This window comes from Zalophus californianus, chromosome 5 (genome assembly GCF_009762305.2).
Source record: "Zalophus californianus isolate mZalCal1 chromosome 5, mZalCal1.pri.v2, whole genome shotgun sequence".
Lineage (NCBI taxonomy): Eukaryota > Metazoa > Chordata > Mammalia > Carnivora > Otariidae > Zalophus > Zalophus californianus.
In genome coordinates this window covers 146255179-146274108 of record NC_045599.1, presented here as the reverse complement: position 1 = coordinate 146274108, position 18930 = coordinate 146255179, and the positions used below count along the sequence as shown (strand labels likewise).

General features: G+C 44.6%; 1 protein-coding gene across 1 annotated transcript; it reads right to left on the bottom strand.

Moving 5' to 3' along the window:
- Positions 1–589: 589 nt before the first annotated feature.
- Positions 590–18841, bottom strand: ATPSCKMT (ATP synthase c subunit lysine N-methyltransferase). The gene is given in 7 exon segments (XM_027607146.2): positions 590–3311; positions 3313–3372; positions 3374–3424; positions 10655–10705; positions 11926–12063; positions 15017–15303; positions 18799–18841. Coding segments are annotated over 7 exon segments (696 nt in total). The 5' UTR covers positions 18815–18841; the 3' UTR covers positions 590–3218.
- Positions 18842–18930: the final 89 nt, after the last annotated feature.

Sequence of the window (18930 nt, the reverse complement as noted above, 5' to 3'; positions counted from 1 at the left end):
AGACAAACTGGCCGGGCCCACGGTCCCTGAACACATCAGTGCCTGACCCCCTGAAAGCACTGGGGGTTCCGATACCAGAAAGTGGGGAGATGGCCATGGGGATCGGAGGAGAGCAGCATCTACACACCTTCAGGCGGGACAGGTGCCCGGCTCAGAGACCTGCAGATCTGGGTGCCCAGGCCAGGTGAGAAACACTCCACCACCGCCCAGAGGATGGCAGGTGGTCTAGCAAACACACACTACAGCACAGGCTCGGAAGACGGCCTGCACTTGAGCACATCTATGCCTTCACGACAGCTCTTTCCGACCCTGGGGCATTGGGGCAAGTCCTTGGGCAGACGGCGTAGTATCCAGCACGAGGTGGAAACGTCAGGAATCCTGCATTTTTTCTGTTCTGTTTGGCTGTGGCTTGTCACAGTGTACCCCATCTCTCAGCAACAGTGAACACGGTGTATCTGGAGGAGTCTCTGTTCTTAAATCTTTTATTTTTTTTTTAAGATTTTATTTATTTATTTGAGAGAGAGAGAATGAGAGACAGCACAAGAGGGAAGAGGGTCAGAGGGAGAAGCAGACTCCCAGCAGGGAGCCCGATATGGGACTCGATCCCGGGACTCCAGGATCATGACCTGAGCCAAAGGCAGTCGCTTAACTAACTGAGCCACCCAGGCGCCCTGTTCTTAATCTTTTTTAAACTTGGGTTTCACAAGCCTCTTGGTGGAGCTAAGCATTTCAGAGTCTGAATGCCAGGATCAGCGGAGGGTCCGACAAAGCCCCCCTGGGACACCCGGGGGAGGGCAGGGGTTGCAAACCCTGGGGCCAAGCTCTTAGAGAAAGATGACGTACAGACAGGAATGTGCTGGTCATTGAGCCGAATGTCGACGGAACCTCCAGGTCTGGTCACAACAGCTCCTGTTCGGCTATGTCACCACTAAGCTCTATTTCTATTCTTGTTTGTTTGAACTTTAAATTTATCAAGTTAGCACTTATCCCTGATATCAATCTGTCAGGCACTTCTGAGTCCTACTTTTGACATCAGAAATGGTAGCTTTCACTCCTTGCCTTGTGTCGTGTGCAAAACTTAATCAATATCCTCAATCCAGCAACTGATCATTGAACCAGCCAGCCAGAGAAGCCACGATAACCTCTACAATAACATTCTTACAGGTCACTTACGGGCTACTTGAAGGCCAGCTGAAAAAATCAATTAAAGATCTTACAAACTCCATGAATCTCCACACTTCTGTGAAAAGGTCTATTTTATTCTGAGGTTGCAGGACCAGGCATCATCTAATTCTTGGGAAGCCTTGGGAAGGAGAACTCCAAAAACGGCAAGCTACATATGCCTTTCCAGATAGCCTGATGCCTCAGAAAATCCCGCCAGGAGCGTCTAGAAACTTACTGAATACATCCTTACTGAATACAAAACCCTGTCTCTACCGTCACACCTGCCAGCAGGGAGCTATGATGGGTCCCTCTCCGAGCGTGCCCAACCAAGTCCACAGGGCTGGCGGGAGTGACAGGGAGGAGCACACAGCAAACTACACCACCGTCGGAGAGAATTCGTTCCTCAGAAACTGGGGGCCATTGGGAAGGGGATGGACAGTAGCAGGCCAAAAGCCTGACAAATGCCAAGACTGTCCACACTGTTGGACTTCTATCAGAGAACACCACGCCACTAACATTCACTCTCGTATTTGTCTGTCTCGTTCTTCCAGAAGATACATGCCATAAGATTAGAGGCCTTGTAGGTCTATTCACCATTGAGTTGAAAAGCTTGTTACACCAGTAGATACTCGGTAAGATCTGCTGAATGAATGAATGAGTCTCCAGGTTGCTGCTCATTTAAATGACAATTATCAAGCTGATCATAGTTTTAGGATTTCAGTTAAAAATGCAAACCATCTCATCTTATCAAACCTGTTTGGTATTTAGGTTACAGGTGTGTATGTTTGGGAGCTCGATTCTTTCCTATGATGCATAGGGATTATTCGAGGCACCATTTAATACTAATTTTCAGATACGTGAAGCTTGTCTACTCACATTCAAAGGTTTTCCTTAACCTGTCTTTATCTAAATCAGTCAAGTCTCCTCTCATACATGAGAAATATTACATAAATGGCGGCTTTCATAAAGTCAAGAAGCGACTAGCAGAAACAATCCGTACCTTTCTTTAGTATCTAAATAATAAATACCACTTAGAGACTGAAGACTCTGTGTCGTGAGTTTACCCAGAAACGTCCCCTGTTTCAGTGTATCATTATCCCAACGGGTCCTCGGGACAGCTGGGAAAGGCAAGGCTCCACGAGGGGGCAAGCCACTGCGCCGGGCCTCCTGCTGGGGGCCAAGCAGGGATCTGCTGTCAGCGACGGCTGAACCCCAAGCACAAGACCGCTCATTTAGTATTAGGTTACTACCAACTACTCCACTCTATCCTGCAGCTTCTCTGAGCACATTTCCTCAAACCTGAGATCCCATCAATGCTGGCTGATGTGCAAAGATACCATGACATACAACACAAAACACCACTGATCACAGACACAAACACCACTGACTGGAAGGTTCATCACCATTTCAGAATGTTCAAACATGTGTCTGTGCACACACATTTACACACACACATACATATCTCAGATTCAATAAAATACAGTGAATCCACTAGCCTTGGAACAAATGATTCCTAACAAATGTTATAAAATATGAGGGCCCACATGCTTCAGAAAATTAGTTTTTCCATGAAGTACAGAAAAGAAAGACAAAATCCATAAATCTTAAGTATAAATGAAGTTAGAGGAAACTACAAATTTTGTTAAGACATACCCTCTTTAAAAAGTGTTGTTTTCTTTTTTCATCTCTGGCATTAAATCATATTTTTTTATAATGTCAGGAGCTGTCCACATCTTCCTGCACATCAAAATGACTATCACTCATTCATATTTTCACACATCTGAGCGCACGGAAGGACAGTAAGACCACCTTCTCGAATACAGCCTGAAAAGGGACTTTAAATCTACCTGCTGTTCTTGGACTTCTGTTCGTTTCCCAGAAGTTAAGGAAAGTAATAGTACCTTTTTCATTCCATACCGAAGAAAAACATACTCTTTGCTGAAGACACAGCTGGAAGTCTCTGTAAAATCGAAGTCTCTGTAAAATCGAATCCTCTCCCGGGGACCCGTTGGGATATAATAATGAAAACACCTGGAAACCGCGCTCACTAAAGTCTACATTTGAATGACGGGCTGGAAGCGCACGGGTCTTCGGGGCCCCTTGCCTCTCACAGTGCTCACGTCGTAGGCCCACACGGTGTCCACCCCCCTCCCCAGTGATGTGGTCTGGGGTCCAGCGCCCGGGAAAGGGAACCGACAGGCCAATGACTTCTGGCGTCATCCTTCAGTTCGAGCGTGAGTTTCTCCTCCAACTGCGGCATCTGTGCAGAACAACAGTCGTTATTTCAGTAAGCGGTGAGTCGGAGGAAAAGATGCCCAAACATTCTTTTGGAGCTGAGTGCCTGAAAATACCTGTGCAAAAATTTGGAATCAAAGGGCGCCTGGGTGGCTCAGGCAGTGAAGCGTCTGCCTTCGGCTCGGGTCATGATCTCGGGTCCTGGGATCGAGTCCTGCATCGGGCTCCCTGCTCAGCGGAGAGCCTGCTTCTCCCTTGCCCTCTGCCCTCTGCCCCCGCTCGTGCCCTCTCTCTCTCTCTTTTTCAAATAAATAAAATCTTTAAAAAAGAAATCAGTAACTGTAAATAAGATCCCTTTGGGGCATAAATACATTATCAAATGATCCATTAAAACATGGAAATGACATTAACAACAGGGGCATCTGCGTGGCTCAGTCAGTTAAGTGTCCAACTCTTTTTTTTTAAGATTTATTTGAAAGAAAGAGAGACAAGACAGCAACAGAGATAGCGAGATCAAGCACAAGTGGAGAAGCAGGCTCCCCGCCAAGCAGGGAGCCCAACACAGGACTCGATCCCAGGACCCTGGGATCATGACCCAAGCCAAAAGCAGATGCTCAACTGCCTGAGGCACCCAGGCACCCAGTGTCCAACTCTTGATTTTGGCTCAGGTCACGATCCCAGGGTCATGAGACTGAGCCCCACCCTCAGCAGGGAGTCTGCTTCAGATTCTCTCTCCCTCTGCCCCTCCCCCCCAAAAATGAAATAAAATACCCTTACTTAAAAAGAAACAAATAAAATGAGAAGCAGCTTTTTAAATTATCTGCCCACCCAACATTTTAATCTACCCCGTCTCAACTATTAACACATTTTCCCACATGTCTTAACATCTCAGAAATCAGGATACATCTTACAGCTGACACAGTCTTAGAATTACAATTGGCCGTATTTTTTTCTTTCTCAGTAGCCATGCTACATCCTAAAATTAGTAGCATCTAGATTCGGTGAAATATGGTACTACTAAATTAGACCATGAAAAAATATACTCATTCTACTAGAAATATAATGAAATATTTCATAATTTTTCAAAATTTATAATGCACGGACAACGTCTTCACAGTCAACATAACTCATACAAAGTAAAATCCTCTTATTGATTCACTTTTGTATCTTTTTATTACCAATCTACCTGCTACATGTATTGACACTGTAATTATATCAGCAAATTAACAACTGCTTAAAAATTGATCTTCCGATCCTACCATCTTTACCTCCTAAAACTACTTTTTCCACTTGTTTTTTTGAAAGAATTTCAAAGTTACAGGAAAGTCGCAAGAATAGAACAAAGGATTCCTGTCTTCCTTCACCCGGGTTCACCAATTTTTAATTGTCGATCATATTTGCTTTATCTGATTTGCCCTCTTCCTTCTATGAATATTTTTCCTAAACCATTTGAGAATACACGTCCCTTCATTCCTTGATACTAAGACACAGCCCCAGCTCAGTCATCAATTCAGGAAATTTAAGATTGCATCCCAGTAATGCCAAAAGCCTTCCAATTTTGCCAAATGTCCCAATAACGTCCTTTGTGACACTTTCCCCATGAGGTCATGCTGCATTTAGCTATGTTTCCTTAGTCTACTTTCATCTGGGACGGTTCCTCCATCTTCGTCTCCGTTGACACCATTTTTAGGAAGACGGGCCAGTTATTCACCAGTGGTCCTCACCTTGGGTTCTCCTGACGTCTGCTCACGACAACTCGGCACATGCATCTTGGGCAATGTCCCACAAGTGGGGCTGTGAGCTTCTCAGGGCCCACTGTCGGGTGCCCACGGGGATCTTCTGCTTTGAGAGTGATGGTCACACCCGGCTAGGTGATAATCTGCTGTCTCCACAGTGGGGTTACTAATTTCCCCTTATAATGTGTAATTTGTCGGAGGTAGCTTGAGATGAAGTAAATATCCTTCTGCTCAAGGAACTGTCCCTCACTATATGTAGCAATCTTTTTTTTTTTTTTTTTGACAGAGAGAGAGAGACAGCGAGAGAGGAAACACAAGCAGGGGGAGTGGAGAGGGAGAAGCAGGCTTCCCGCCGAGCAGGGAGCCCGATGTTGGGGCTCGATCCCAGGACCCTGGGATCATGACCTGAACCGAACACATTTGCTTAACCAACTGAGCCACTCGGCACCCTAGGTGTAGCATTCTTGATGATTCTGGCCTGAGTTAATTTTCACAGTACAACTGCAAAGGGGCAATTTGCTAATTCTGTCATTCCTTCTAAAACTGACAGTTGGCCATTCTGGGGCAAGGAAGAGCCCTCTCCCTTCTTTCTACCTGTGTACCTATCACTCTAAGTACGAGCTCTTAGATTCCTATTCTGTTCAGTGGGTTCTAATCCACCATCATCCTTGTTTCTTCTGATGCTCAGACTGTCCCAGTGTGGCCCTGGGGAGCCTCCTCAAGTGGGCCTCTCTCTCTCCACTGGATGCGCCCCCAACAAATATTCTGAACACTTCCTCATATTTGTGCTCCACAAAATGCCCCAGGCTTTTCTATCGATCCCCCTCCTAAGCCCTCAGATCAGACACCTCTCAGACACTCCTGGCTCCTCTAAATGGGAAATGATATCTCGAAACCAAGATCTGAGCAAAAACTAATCCCTTTAAAACTAACCAAATAAATCAAGACAAACAAATCAATAGTCCTTCTATGAAGACTTTATTCCTGACCTGTATCTTTAAAAAGTGGCTGGTGGGAAAGTCCTCCATGTGACCTCTGGCTAGAGTGAACGAAAACTCTTGACTCTTCATGACAATACCAAGATAACCAAGAATAAATTCCATTAAGGACGGGAATATTTCTACTCTTTAATAGCCAATAAAAGATTTCTTCAAAAAAAAAAAAAAAAAAAGTTTTGTTCCTCAAAGGAAAAATTAAATAAGCAAAGAATGAGACAATATGTGTTTTTCAAAATATCAGAGGTTTCTTACAGTAATTTTGTTCATCAAAGGATCACTGTAAACGTATTCATGTTATTATTCTGTTCTCTTTTATGGTTTCTTTTATTTCCAATGACTGTCATATGCTAAGTCAAGATAAACCCACAAATGAAAGGAGCTAGTTCATGGTAAGAAATTACTGAGTCAATCACACATAAATATGCAATGAACCTGGGTCTTGAATATCACACACAAGAGAGGCAGTGATGTGTCATGTCTGTCTAATGGAATTCAAAATTATTCACACAATTAGAGGTTTCAAAGTGACACGAACTCATCATATTCTAACTACATCTTCAAAACTTTAAACGTGAGCTGAAACCAGCACAAAGATATTAAGACCCAAACAGCCATGCCCATGAGCAGCTCTTGATCCATGTGATGGCTCCCTCCTCCCCAAAACACTGGCTTCACCTTGGCTTCTAGGGTAACCCCCACCCCCCCGGGCATTCCTCCCACCCAGCTCCTCCTCTCGAGTCCTTTGCTGGGTGCCCTCATTTGTCAGAGGCCAAAGCTCAGGCCTTGACCGGCTCTGCCCCCTCCCCGGGGAACCTCAGCCACTCCTGGGCTTAAACTCCTTCTGGGAGCTGATGCCCAGTCTCCAGCCCCCTCTCCTTGCTGAGCCCCAGACCGCCCTCTACCCACCACTTGCCGACCTCACACCTCCACATACATCTCAGGCATCCTGACCCTCCTCCTCCAGCACCTCTGTCCGCACCTTTTCCCAGCCTCAGTAACAACTGCGAACTTCCAGTTGCTCTCACCAAAAATCCTTGAGGAAATGGTTCCTCTTTCTTGCCCGCCCCACAGTGGCGATGCCAACGCATCCTGTCGGTTGCATCTGCATGCATCTTCTCGACATATGCAGAACTTGACCGTTTCGAATTAGCTTCTGCACACCGGCACAAGCCTATCACACCAGCTGCCCAGCTGCCCAGCTGCCCAGCTGCCTGCAGGAGCTCCTAACCTGTTTCCCAGCTTCTACCCACGTTCGGTCTCCACACAGCAGCCTGGGGTCCTTCGCAACCCAGGCAGGTCCTTTCCCTCCTCTGCTCAAACCCGCCAGGGCTCCTGCCTTCCAACAGCACAGCGTCCTTCATGCCTGGCCCCTAGCTCCCCTCTGACATCACCTCTCCCTGCTGCTGCTGGAACCTAAGAGGCACAGACCCCTGGGCGCCTCCACGGTGGCTCTGCCCCGCACGTTCCCCATACCTCCACGCGTCCCCTTCCCAAGGACAATGTCTCTGCCCCTCCTTCTCCTGCTTTACTCCACCCCACAGCACTTACCCCCTCCTGTTGGACAACATTTTATTTTTTTTAAGATTTTTTTTTTTTTTTTTAAATAAGCTCTATGCCCAATGTAGAGCTTGAACTTACAAACCTGAGATCAAGAGTCGCGTGCTCTGCGGACTGAGCCAGCCTGGAGCCCTTTATGTAGGGACGTCATCTAATATCTGCTCTCCCCACTAGCATCTAGGCACCTCGGGGCAGGGATGTTCCTCTTTTTCATTCACTAAAGTATCCCAAGTGATTAGAACGCAGTCTTGCACTTTGTGGCACCAAATAAATACCTGTCGAATGAATGAACGAAGGACACATGATCCCATCATGAATCATTTATCTTTATCAAAATATGATGATAATATTTATGTTTACCAATTCACAACATGATTCATAACTAAAATTAATCTTTGAAGTTATAAAATTTAATAGCTCACCATCGGTGTCCTTACTGGGCACGTTTCATTCATTTCACAAGTATTTCCGGAGTCATTACTTTGTGCTGGTGCTGCCGAGCTGACGGAAAGCTCACTCTTGAACATACATTACAGCGCACACAGCAAACCGGCCGAGGCCACCACGTAAGGAAATGTGCGATGACTCACTCTAGAGAAGGAACAGGCACCAGCAGATAGAAAACGGGAGCACTGGGGTTTGTCTCACCGAGCAATCAGGGACGACTTCCTGGAGGAAAGCACACCTGACCTGTGAGTGGTCAGGAGGCATTCACCAACTAGGCCCAGAGCTGGGGGGGCTGAAGCCAGAGGGAAGAACACAGCTCACACCGTGGATCCAGGGGCCTAGAGAAGGACAGAGCGCTGATGCACAGAGAGCTGAGGGAGGCAGGGGCCACTCCACACCAGGCCTCAGGCTCGGTGGAGAGGTCGTGCCTTATCTTCACTGCTTTAAAGCAGCAAGACGTCCCAGGTGGGTTTTACACAAGGACACAACTGATCTGTTTCACATTTTGAAAAGAGGAGCATGTGCTAGAGTTAAATGTGGGTATTTACCATGCTGGCGCTAGATTTACCAGATCCAGATGAGATTCCTCACCCCTGGTGGGTTAGATACACAAAAGCAAAGAGCTGTTAAGAACCATCGGTGTGGTATCGGGAGCAGGGTAGATGATTTACAACACCAGGCTTCTCCCTCTCCAGTTGCTGAAGCATTCTCCTGGCTCCTGCATGGCCTATATGTGGCTCACCTGCCACAGGAAACGTGGTGCTACACGGGCTCTGTGGAGCCACGTTGCCATGCCAACCAGTGCTCAGACAAGGCAAGTGCATTTCACTGGAAGACGGCCCCATCAGGGTTCCCAGGACTCCAGAGAGCAGAGCTGGCCCCCTGACCCCCCCCAGGCAGCACTTTCCCTCCCCCTCACCACCTCCACATAGGCAAGGCTCGGTGAGAGTCAAAAGTGGGGCCTTGCACCCACGAACGAGCCCCTGGGGGTCCTGTGAACAAGCCCCCTGCGTGGAAAACGGCCTGCTGGCTGAATCCCCTCTCATCCCACGGAATGTGGCTGCTTCGTGTTTTCAGCCGCTCCCCTTTCTCTTGGGAACAGTAAGATGCCACAAGTTCTTAATTTAAAGTTTCTCTGCATACAGGAAAATGGACAATAATTGCAAAAGCATTCATCAAAAAAACAGGACTCTTATTTCCCGAGCGAACAGCTCCAAAAACTGACGATGCTCAAACATGGTAAGATGCACAAAGAGTTGGAGCCCACAGGTCACTGCTGCCCCTCCCCGCCCCCCCGGGATGGAGCTGCTATGACCTTGTAAGCCCACACCTCAGGCCACCACCGGCCAGCCTCTCAGGATGGCATGGAAATCGCAATAAACATCAACTTTCCCTTTTTATAAAGCATGGAATTCAAATTAAATCTATTTGCTCCAAAACACTGCCCAAACATCATCAGGAGTGGACAACGGTCAAAGTCCATAGCAGTGCTAGGAACCCAAACAGTTTGTTTTAAATGACTAGGGGTCACGCCCCTTTTCGTTTCTATAGCAAAAGGATGAGCACCCACATTTCATCTTAATTTTAGGCTTACTGAAAATTCCAAACATATAGAATCCTGCTACTTTCGAGAATATGTTAACAACAGCACTTCTAAATCGACAGAAAAAAAAAAGGGTGGCCTTGTACTGAAGTTCCTAGTAGTAAGAATAAATTTCTCAAGCACTGAGCCATCTTACACAAAAAGGTGTGACTAAGAAAACAAATAAACAGAAAAGTAAATTTCCCTTTTTTTATATTATAAACCATACATATCAGTTATATAGCAGCATTTCAGCAAACATCCAATTTTTGCCACGATTAGTATGGCTACAATCACAGAGCTTGAAAAGTCAAAAGGGATTTCTCTCTATGGTCTGTAAACGAACAATTACATTAAAAGCATCCCATCCTCATCATCTTTCCAAAAGCTAAATTTGGAATCATTTAGAGCATGATGCCACGGTGTTTTCACTTTTTAAAGTACGTAATCTAAATTCGATACAAATCAGTCAGCTGAGGTCAACTGAAACTAGTCGACGCTCGCCCGCCCTGAAAATCGCCTTAGCGCAAAACCGGAGGAACCATCAATTTGAAGGGAACATGCCATTAACTCTCCCAAGTGACTGCAGCTGGCTGTTAGTGAGCAACCGCAAAACTCTCCAACTACATTAGACGCCAGGAGCTCATAAGGTAGCTTCCAGATTGGAGTTTTTAGGGCTTAGGTAGATCGTTGAGAATTTTATCTGCAGCAGAAGTTTTAACGACATGACTGAATCTTTTACGATTAAACTTTTAAGGCCCCGAGGTAGTGTGTCAAGCCAGTGCAGTGAAATCCGACGTCCCCCATCCCCAAATCTCTGGGGGGCTGCTGCTGGGCACACAGGAGGGCGGCCACACGGAGGTGGCCTGTTAGAGCTGGAGGGTCTACACAAGACCTAAAGCCAACCAACAAGGCGGAGGAGGACGCATACTCACCATCTGAGGCACACCGAAAATAATGACGTTTGAGTACTGCGAAAAAGTAACCTAGAGGAGAGGAACGATGCACAGATTAGTTTTAAAAGGCCAAACATCAAGCTTAACCTTTGTTTCAAAGGGTGCAGCAATGTCCCATTTTGTCAAATAGTAGGTTTTCACAGAGTGACTCCCTTTAAGACCTCACGAGAAGAATCCATGTTTATGCTTCTGTTAATTCAATCCACTGCAGTTGTCCAAACACCTCCCCTAAGTCACTCCTGCCACCCTCAGGGATGCTCCCAGAAGGGCCCACCCAGGGGTCATCTGTCGGAAACGCCAGTGACTCATCCAGTGACCAGCTGGTGGCCGCGCCGGGTGCTCTGGGCCAACTGTGCCCTGATCCACACTCTCTACTCTTCTCCACCATATGCCAAACTAACTCAGCAAGAACGTGTGACATCGGACAAGCACCTTTTATGCTGAGCCATCCTTAAAATTCTAGTCCCCCTCCTCTTCTCTAAAATACTAAGTAAAAAATGAAATAAAATGATCTTTAGTTGAAAAACTGGGGGGAAAAGTGCTTTGCCAGTCAAAATTCTTATTGCCCAATAAAAGTCTTATTTACTCTATAGATTGTTTATGTATATACGGTATAGAAAACAATGCAAGCAAAACTCAAGTGAATTTTTATAAGCTACTGATGACAACATTACAACGGGAAATTCTTATTTAAGAAAAAGCATTTTATGGCACATTCCTAAAACAAAATTACAGGACTTTTTTTTAGAGTACAAATAAACTTGGAAGTTATCTTATACATTATGAAGACCAGAAAGAACCATGACAACACAGTCAGTGGATTCTGTCTTTTGTATTCATCTCTCTATAGACTCACACGTACACACACAGCGACACAGAAACTTGCACACAAGTCTACTATTTACCAAGAATGACATGAACGAGTTAATATCTATATTATAATTTATAAGATTTCCAAATGAGATTAAATAAACCTCATCATTTTGTAACAAAGAGAAATGAGAACTTTCTTAAATGAGCAAATTCTTGGAATTCACATAATCTATCAGGTCTAGAAACCTTAAGCTTCTACTCTAAAAGAGTTCATTTGTAAATCTATCAATTTAAAACGTGTTCACATTTCATCATGCTGAAACATACACTTGTATTTTAACTGTTTTTTTGATACATTCTTCAGTTTTTAATTATACTAATTACAAATTACAAAGTTTTGGCTGGCATTTCCTAGGACCATTCTCTGCCTTACATACCTTCCACAAATCTGAAATATAAAATTTGGCAGAGCCGTGCACCCCCTCTTGCCAAGCACGGTATCTGGAGTACCAAACTAGCCAGGGGTTTAATTCATAACCAACGGCTGTGAATCCTGCTTTTGCAGCTGCTATCACCTGCAAAAACAGACCAGTGTTTATTCAAGGTAAGAAGAAAAACATCGACCTACGGAATGGGAGAAGAGCTCTGCAAATGACATCCTATAAGGGATTAGTATCCAAAATATGTAAAGAACTTACACAACTCAACAACAAAAACAACAAATAATCCAATTAAAAATGGGCAGAAGACATGATGAGACATTTTTCCAAAGAGACATGTAGATGGCCAACCAACACATGAAAAGATGTTTAACATCATTCATCATCAGGGAAATGCAAATCAGAACTACAATGAGATACCACCTCACACCTGTCAGAATGGCTAAAATCAAAAACACAAGAAACAAGTGTTGGTGACGATGTGGAGAAAAAGGAACCCTTGTGTACTATTGGTGGGAATGTGAATTTGGTGCAGCCAATGTGGAAAAGCACGGAGGTTCCCCCCAAAATTAAAAGTAGAATTACCAGATGATCCAGTAATTCCACTACTGGGTATCTACCCAAAGAACATGAAAACACTAATTTGAAAAAATATACAGACCTCTTTGTTTATTGCAGCATTATTTACAATAGCCAAATTATGGAAGCAGCCTCAGTGTCCACTGATAGATGAATGCATAAAGATGTGGTGTACATACATATATACAGTGGAATATTACTCAGCCATAAAAAAAAGAATGAAAGCTTGCCATCTGCAACAAACGGATGGATCCAGAATGGTACGGTGCTAAGTGAAATAAGTCAAAGAAAAACAAATCCCATATGATTTCACTCATCTGTAGAATTTAAGAAACAAAACAAACGAACAAAAACAGAGACAAACAAAAAAAACCAGACTCTTAAATATAGAGAACAAATTACTGGTCACCAGAGGGGAGGCAGGTGGGGGAAACAGGGGAAGGGGATTGACAGCACACTCACCATGATGAGCACCGAGTAATGCACACAACTGCTGAATCACTATATTGTACACCTGAAACTAATATAACGCTGTATGTCAACTATACTGGATTTTAAAAAATAAACTTAAAAATTTTTAATTAATTTAAAAAAAAGAAAAACAGCAACTTAACGTGGTCCAATGATATGACTACTTCCTATTTATGGTCTATAATCACAAAATGTCCAATCAAAAGGCACTTCTGTTGAAAACACCATTTACAGAGAGACCTCTAAAACTATGTAGCTTGTAGGCCAGAAAATGCTGATTTAAACTCAGTTCATGTTTCTGTCAGAGATTTCACCTCAAGCATCACAACTGTCAGGTTTGCTTTGGATAGAGCATTTCTGGATTGGCCAACCCCTGGCTCAGACCAACGAGAAGTTGCTGAAAATTCACTGTCTCTCTCCATCAGTGATGGTATAGTGGCAGGCAAAATGAATCTGCCGCTATGGGAGAATGTTTTGTAAACTAGTTCTTTTTTTTTTTTTTTAAGATTTTATTTATTTATTTGACAGAGAGAGACACAGCGAGAGAGGGAACACAAGCAGGGGGAGTGGGAGAGGGAGAAACAGGCTTCCCGCAGAGCGGGGAGCCCGATGCGGGGCTCGATCCCAGGACCCTGGGACCATGACCTGAGCCGAAGGCAGACGCTTAACGACTGAGCCACCCAGGCGCCCTGTAAACTAGTTCTAATGTGTGATCAAAATGACCTGTCAATGAGAACCTGCAACTGCTTACACATTTGCTTAGTATTTAAAGACTGTTCACTCAAAGTTGAAAACAGGTAAGAGTAAAATGGAACAAGTCAGAATAAAGTCAACTGTAGAAGGCCACCGGCCTCTGTAAGGTGAGGACAATGGGCTGGTGCTAGGGTCTCTGCTCATTCGGTCTTGCCGCCACTCCTCAAGGGAGCATCTCTGAAGGAGCTGTCTGCCTACAGTCATTTCTCTCATTAACTATAGTGTCACCCCCTTAAGAAGTAAAGGAAACCACAAAGATACTACTCAGATGTGTAAAGCACTCAAAACTGGGTTTTAAAACTTCCTCCTGGTTCACAGATATACCTCCTGATTTCCTAAAAACAAACGAGTTATGTTTTACCCTTGTCCTGGCCATTTGGGTCACCATGAGGATGCAAGGTTCACGACCCAGGGGGTGGTGAAAGGAGTCACGCCCCTACTGGTCTCCACCCAAATGTTTCCAGAACGTGAGGCTTGACTACTGTTATCCTCACTTTCTGAGTCATCACTGGTTGGAGGCCTAAGGGTGGTGCCACCGTGCCCGTGGAGGAACGTGCTGGGGACACCCACTGGACAGTCAGTGGCCCTGAATCTTTACTTATAGGTTCCCAGCTGGAGTCAGTGAGCTGAGATCACTAAAAGTCTGATCTTTCGACAAGTGAGGGCTAATGCACTGGCTCTTTCAAAAAACTCTACATCACCCCATAGGAATTATGATGTATGTATAAACACAGATAAAGGTAGAAGCAAACATCTATGTTAAACTCCATGACTCCACGTTTCCTCTAATTATAGCACCTCTACTGGCCCGAGTTTTTTTATTGGAAAATTTCATAATTACCAATTAACTGCTCCTTTTTACCTGGCAAATACAGAAAGCCACTTTCACCTTTCAGAAAAAATAAATCTGAGAAAAATAAATTCCAATTCCTGCTGGAGGGTTTGAGAGTTTGGCCAAACACACAAAATAAACCACTACTTAATTATATTGTCAGATTAGCAGGTCTTGGCATAAATCTCAAAAGGTGAAGCTGGGATGGGATAGATAGGTGATGGGTATCAAGGAGGGCACTTGTGATGAGCACTGGATGTTGTATGGAAGTGATGAATCACTACATTCTACTCCTGAAACCAATATTACACTGTATGTTAACCACCTGGAATTTAAATAAAAACCCAGAACACAAAAAAAGAAAAGAAAAGAAAAGAAAAGAAAGAAAAAGCAACGAAGCAGGAATTTTAAAACCTCGAGTTCGAGACCTTCAAGTGTCTCAACATAACTCACAATACGCCCGTCACCACTGCCAATATCGACCAGGGATCCTCTTCTGCAATGCAACATTTTCACAACATTTTCAATCTGCTTTGTAGTTGCAGGTACAAAAGGCAGACAAATTTTTCGGAGGGCTGGCATTAGAAACGGTGTGGCCACGGCATACACGGCCACCAGCGTCCCGCCAATAATCCCAGTAAATAGGAACCCCCAACTGCTTTTCTTCAAACTGTTGGTCCCGAGACTTGTAGGTAGAACACATCCTGAGTGACTTTCTTCGAGGACTTCCGGGGGTGCACCTAGATGGAAAGCAAGCAGGAAATATGTACATCGCACCAAATCTGAAATCCACGGTAGGTTTTTTTTCTTTCTAGAATTCTTACTGACAAACTCATACTGTTTAACGAAGGATGATTTAGCTGAATACAATCTAAATTACAACTGTAAGATTCCATGAGTTCTAAATTCCATCAACTAGAAGTGTTTTAGAGAAAAGTATTCAATTCTAATGGGAGACTGACTAAAATCTTTTCTTTCCAACTACTAATTTTTTTTGGAGTCATCCTTAGAAAACAATTTGGTATTTTATGAATTCAATAAAAATACACAATACGATGTTAACCATGAACTCCGTATTTTTATGGTTTAGAACAAAGGTTCACAAATAAGTATTAAAATGTCTAATTACTACCCTATTTCAAATAAGATGCAAAGATTCCACATCAAAATTGGTCCGGTATCTACAGTCCAGTTGCACTAATTCAAGGAGACCAAAATCAGGTTTCACCAAAAAAAAAAAAAAAAAAGTATGGTGATGAAAAGATTTTTAAAGAAGATCCAAAAAGAACAAATGATACAATAATCATTTCAATGCACCAGTATGGAATAAAGCAAACTCCAGTCACTTGAAAACAAAGAAATGAATGATACCTGAAATACCCTCCTCTTGAGTTTTACCCTTTAAAATCCTCTCAAGAGGGTCTCAAGTTCCTGGGACTGAAACTGATTTGAAAATGATTTTGAAACTGATTAGGGAGGAGCACAGCAATAAGAGCAGGACCTGGAGGTGAGGACCTGGACTCTGCACCTGGTTAACAGTATGACCCTCTCTGAGCTTTGGTTTTCTCATCTGTAACATGGGGATTACAGGGTCACTGTGCGGACGAAATGAATGGATGCAAGGAACGCACTTGAAACACTGCTCGGCACACGCTGACTGCGACCACCGCTGGCTACATGCTGAACCCCACAGGGAACAAGGCTGCTCCCAGGCAGCTCCCAGACTAGTAGAGCAGATAAGGCCCAAAACACAGGAATCATAGGAAACAGAAGACAGTAAGAGGGGGGAGAACAACAGATTCTTTTCATTTGAAGATGTTAACATCCATGGTTTCAGGAATTAGTAAGCCATTCAAAGGGCCCATTGGATTATTTTCCCAAAGATGCAGTGAGAAATTTTAGAGGGTTAAAGCAACACACACTTATTATCATACAGTTGGGGGTCAGATGTCTGAAATGGGTTAGCAGCACTGGGTTTTCTGGTAGCCCTAAGATGGGACGGATTTGCTTGCCTTTTCCAGCATCTAGAAGCAGCCCACACTCCTCAGCCCACGGCCCCCCATTACCCAACCTCTGCTTCCATCAGGACACCTTCTTCAGACTCTCCTGCCTCCCTTTTCTTTATAGGGACCCTCATGAGGACATCGGGTCCACGTGGACAAGCCAGAATAATCTCCCCATCTCAAAGCCCTAACATCATCCCATTTATAAATTCTGTTGTGTACCATATTCAAAGGTTCCAGATTAGGACATGGGCCGGGCAGTGGGCTGGGGGGGTCTGTTACAATTGGGAAATGTGGTGATCTGTTACAATTTGTGAGGTACAGATGTGAACACAGGACACACGAAAAGCTGGCCCTCTGCAGTGAGTCACTGCTCAAGGCCAGTGGCCAACCACCAGCATCTCACACACACTGGAGCTTTGTTCTTGAGAGCCAAGGTCCCCTAAAGTGAATTTTAAAACTGGTTTCCCAGTAGAAAACCAACTCAGAAACAAGAACAAGAAGAGTCTACTGCTGGTGCTAGAAATAAGATCAAAGTAAAGATTAGGAAGGTGATGGTGTTTGATAGAAAGCAAGAGTTTTAAATACATTTTCAGTTATGCCTTTCAGCATCACATGGAGGAATTTACATGCTATAGTAAATAGTCATGCATTTTATTGTTTTTTAAAAAGTCAAAGTACCATCTGCCATGCCTCTGCAAAATTATCCTGTGGGTATTCCGATTATACAGTACAGTGGTTAAAGGGATTTGAGTCATAAAGTTCCGGAGTCACAGAACTTAACTAGTGTGTTACATTAGATAAGTTTTGGCCAAGGCTCAGGCTCTCCACCTGCAGAATTCAGAAATACTACTATCCTCATGGGGTTATTGGAACAGTTAAATAAATAATGCATATAAAGCACTTAGTGCTCTAAATGAGAGAGTAAGTGATGACTGTTAGCTGCTACTGTTAGTCTCAGTACTATGGGTACGGCGGGGGGGGGGGGGGAGCTCCGTAACTTTTAACTGCTTCATATACCATGCAATGTGCCCATTTAACATGCATAAGGCAAAGATTTTAGTATATTCATAGATATGTGTAACCATCACCACAGTCAATTCTAGAACATTCTCATTACCTCAAGAAGAAACCCCTTAACCTTTTAGCTATCACTCCCCCCCCCACACACACACACTCCTTCACACCTTAGACCTAAGCAACCACTTACCTACTTTCTGTCTCTACAGTTCCTATTCTGGACTTTCATGGGAGTGGAATCATACAGTATGCGTTCTTTTGTAACTGGCTTCTTTCGCTTAGCGTAATGTTTTCAAAATCCATAGATCAGTACAGTAGACCCTTGAACAACACCGGTTGGAACTGCACAGATCCACTTAAACATGGATTTTTTTTATACACTATTGTAAACATTTTCTCTCGTGATTTTAATAACACCTTTTCTTTTTTTAATTAACATCTACGCTAATAAGCATACAGTATGTAATACATATAACATACAAAATATGGTAACTGGCTTCCCATCAACATATTAGCAAAGTTTTGGGGGAGTCAAAAGTTATACATGCATTTTCGCCTGCACATGAGGTCTGACTATACAAGTTTAAACTGCGCGGGCACCCCTAACCCCCACATTGTTCAAGGATCATCTGTACTTTATCACTTTCTACGGCCGAATCTAAGCCTATAAAATATTAGGTCATGACCAGTGCCCTTAAGCAAACATTTAGAGAGCAGAGTACTCTAGCTGTATCACGGTGCTCAAGTTACTGGACTATTTGTGCAAAATGGGGATTTCTTCAACAAACACTTAAACAGAACTTGCTAAGGGCCAGGCACTGTTCTCCCTGAATCCGTGCAGGAGCTGTGCAAGGGAGATACTCTTGTCACTACTGCCATTTTTGCAGGCACGGTAACGGCGGCACAAAGCCGGTAAGTCACTTCCCCGAAGACCCAGCTAGTCAGCGGCCGCGTTACAGGACTCCCACCCAGTGTGACTCCAGTTCACAACTCAGAACACCGCGGGGCAGACTCCGTGAGTTATTCGCCCCAAAGCGCTCAGAACCGCCCCCGGCAGCTAGATACCGGTAGCAGCGAGCGGCCCGCGCCCCGTGCACCGGGGGCTCCCACATCTGTCCGGCCCGACCTGGAGGTCGGAGGGCCCAGCAGCCCGCCACCCCACGTGGGGCCCGCTCCCGCCAGCCCCCCAGCCTGCCACCCCCGCCGGCTCACCGCCTCCTCCCTCCATCGCGAGACTTCCAGCGGCTTGAGGCGGGCGGGCGGGGGGGGGGGGGGGAGTGGACGGAGGCGGGGGGAGGGGAAAGGGTGGAAACCCGGAAGTGGGCTCTACCATCTTCTCGGAGC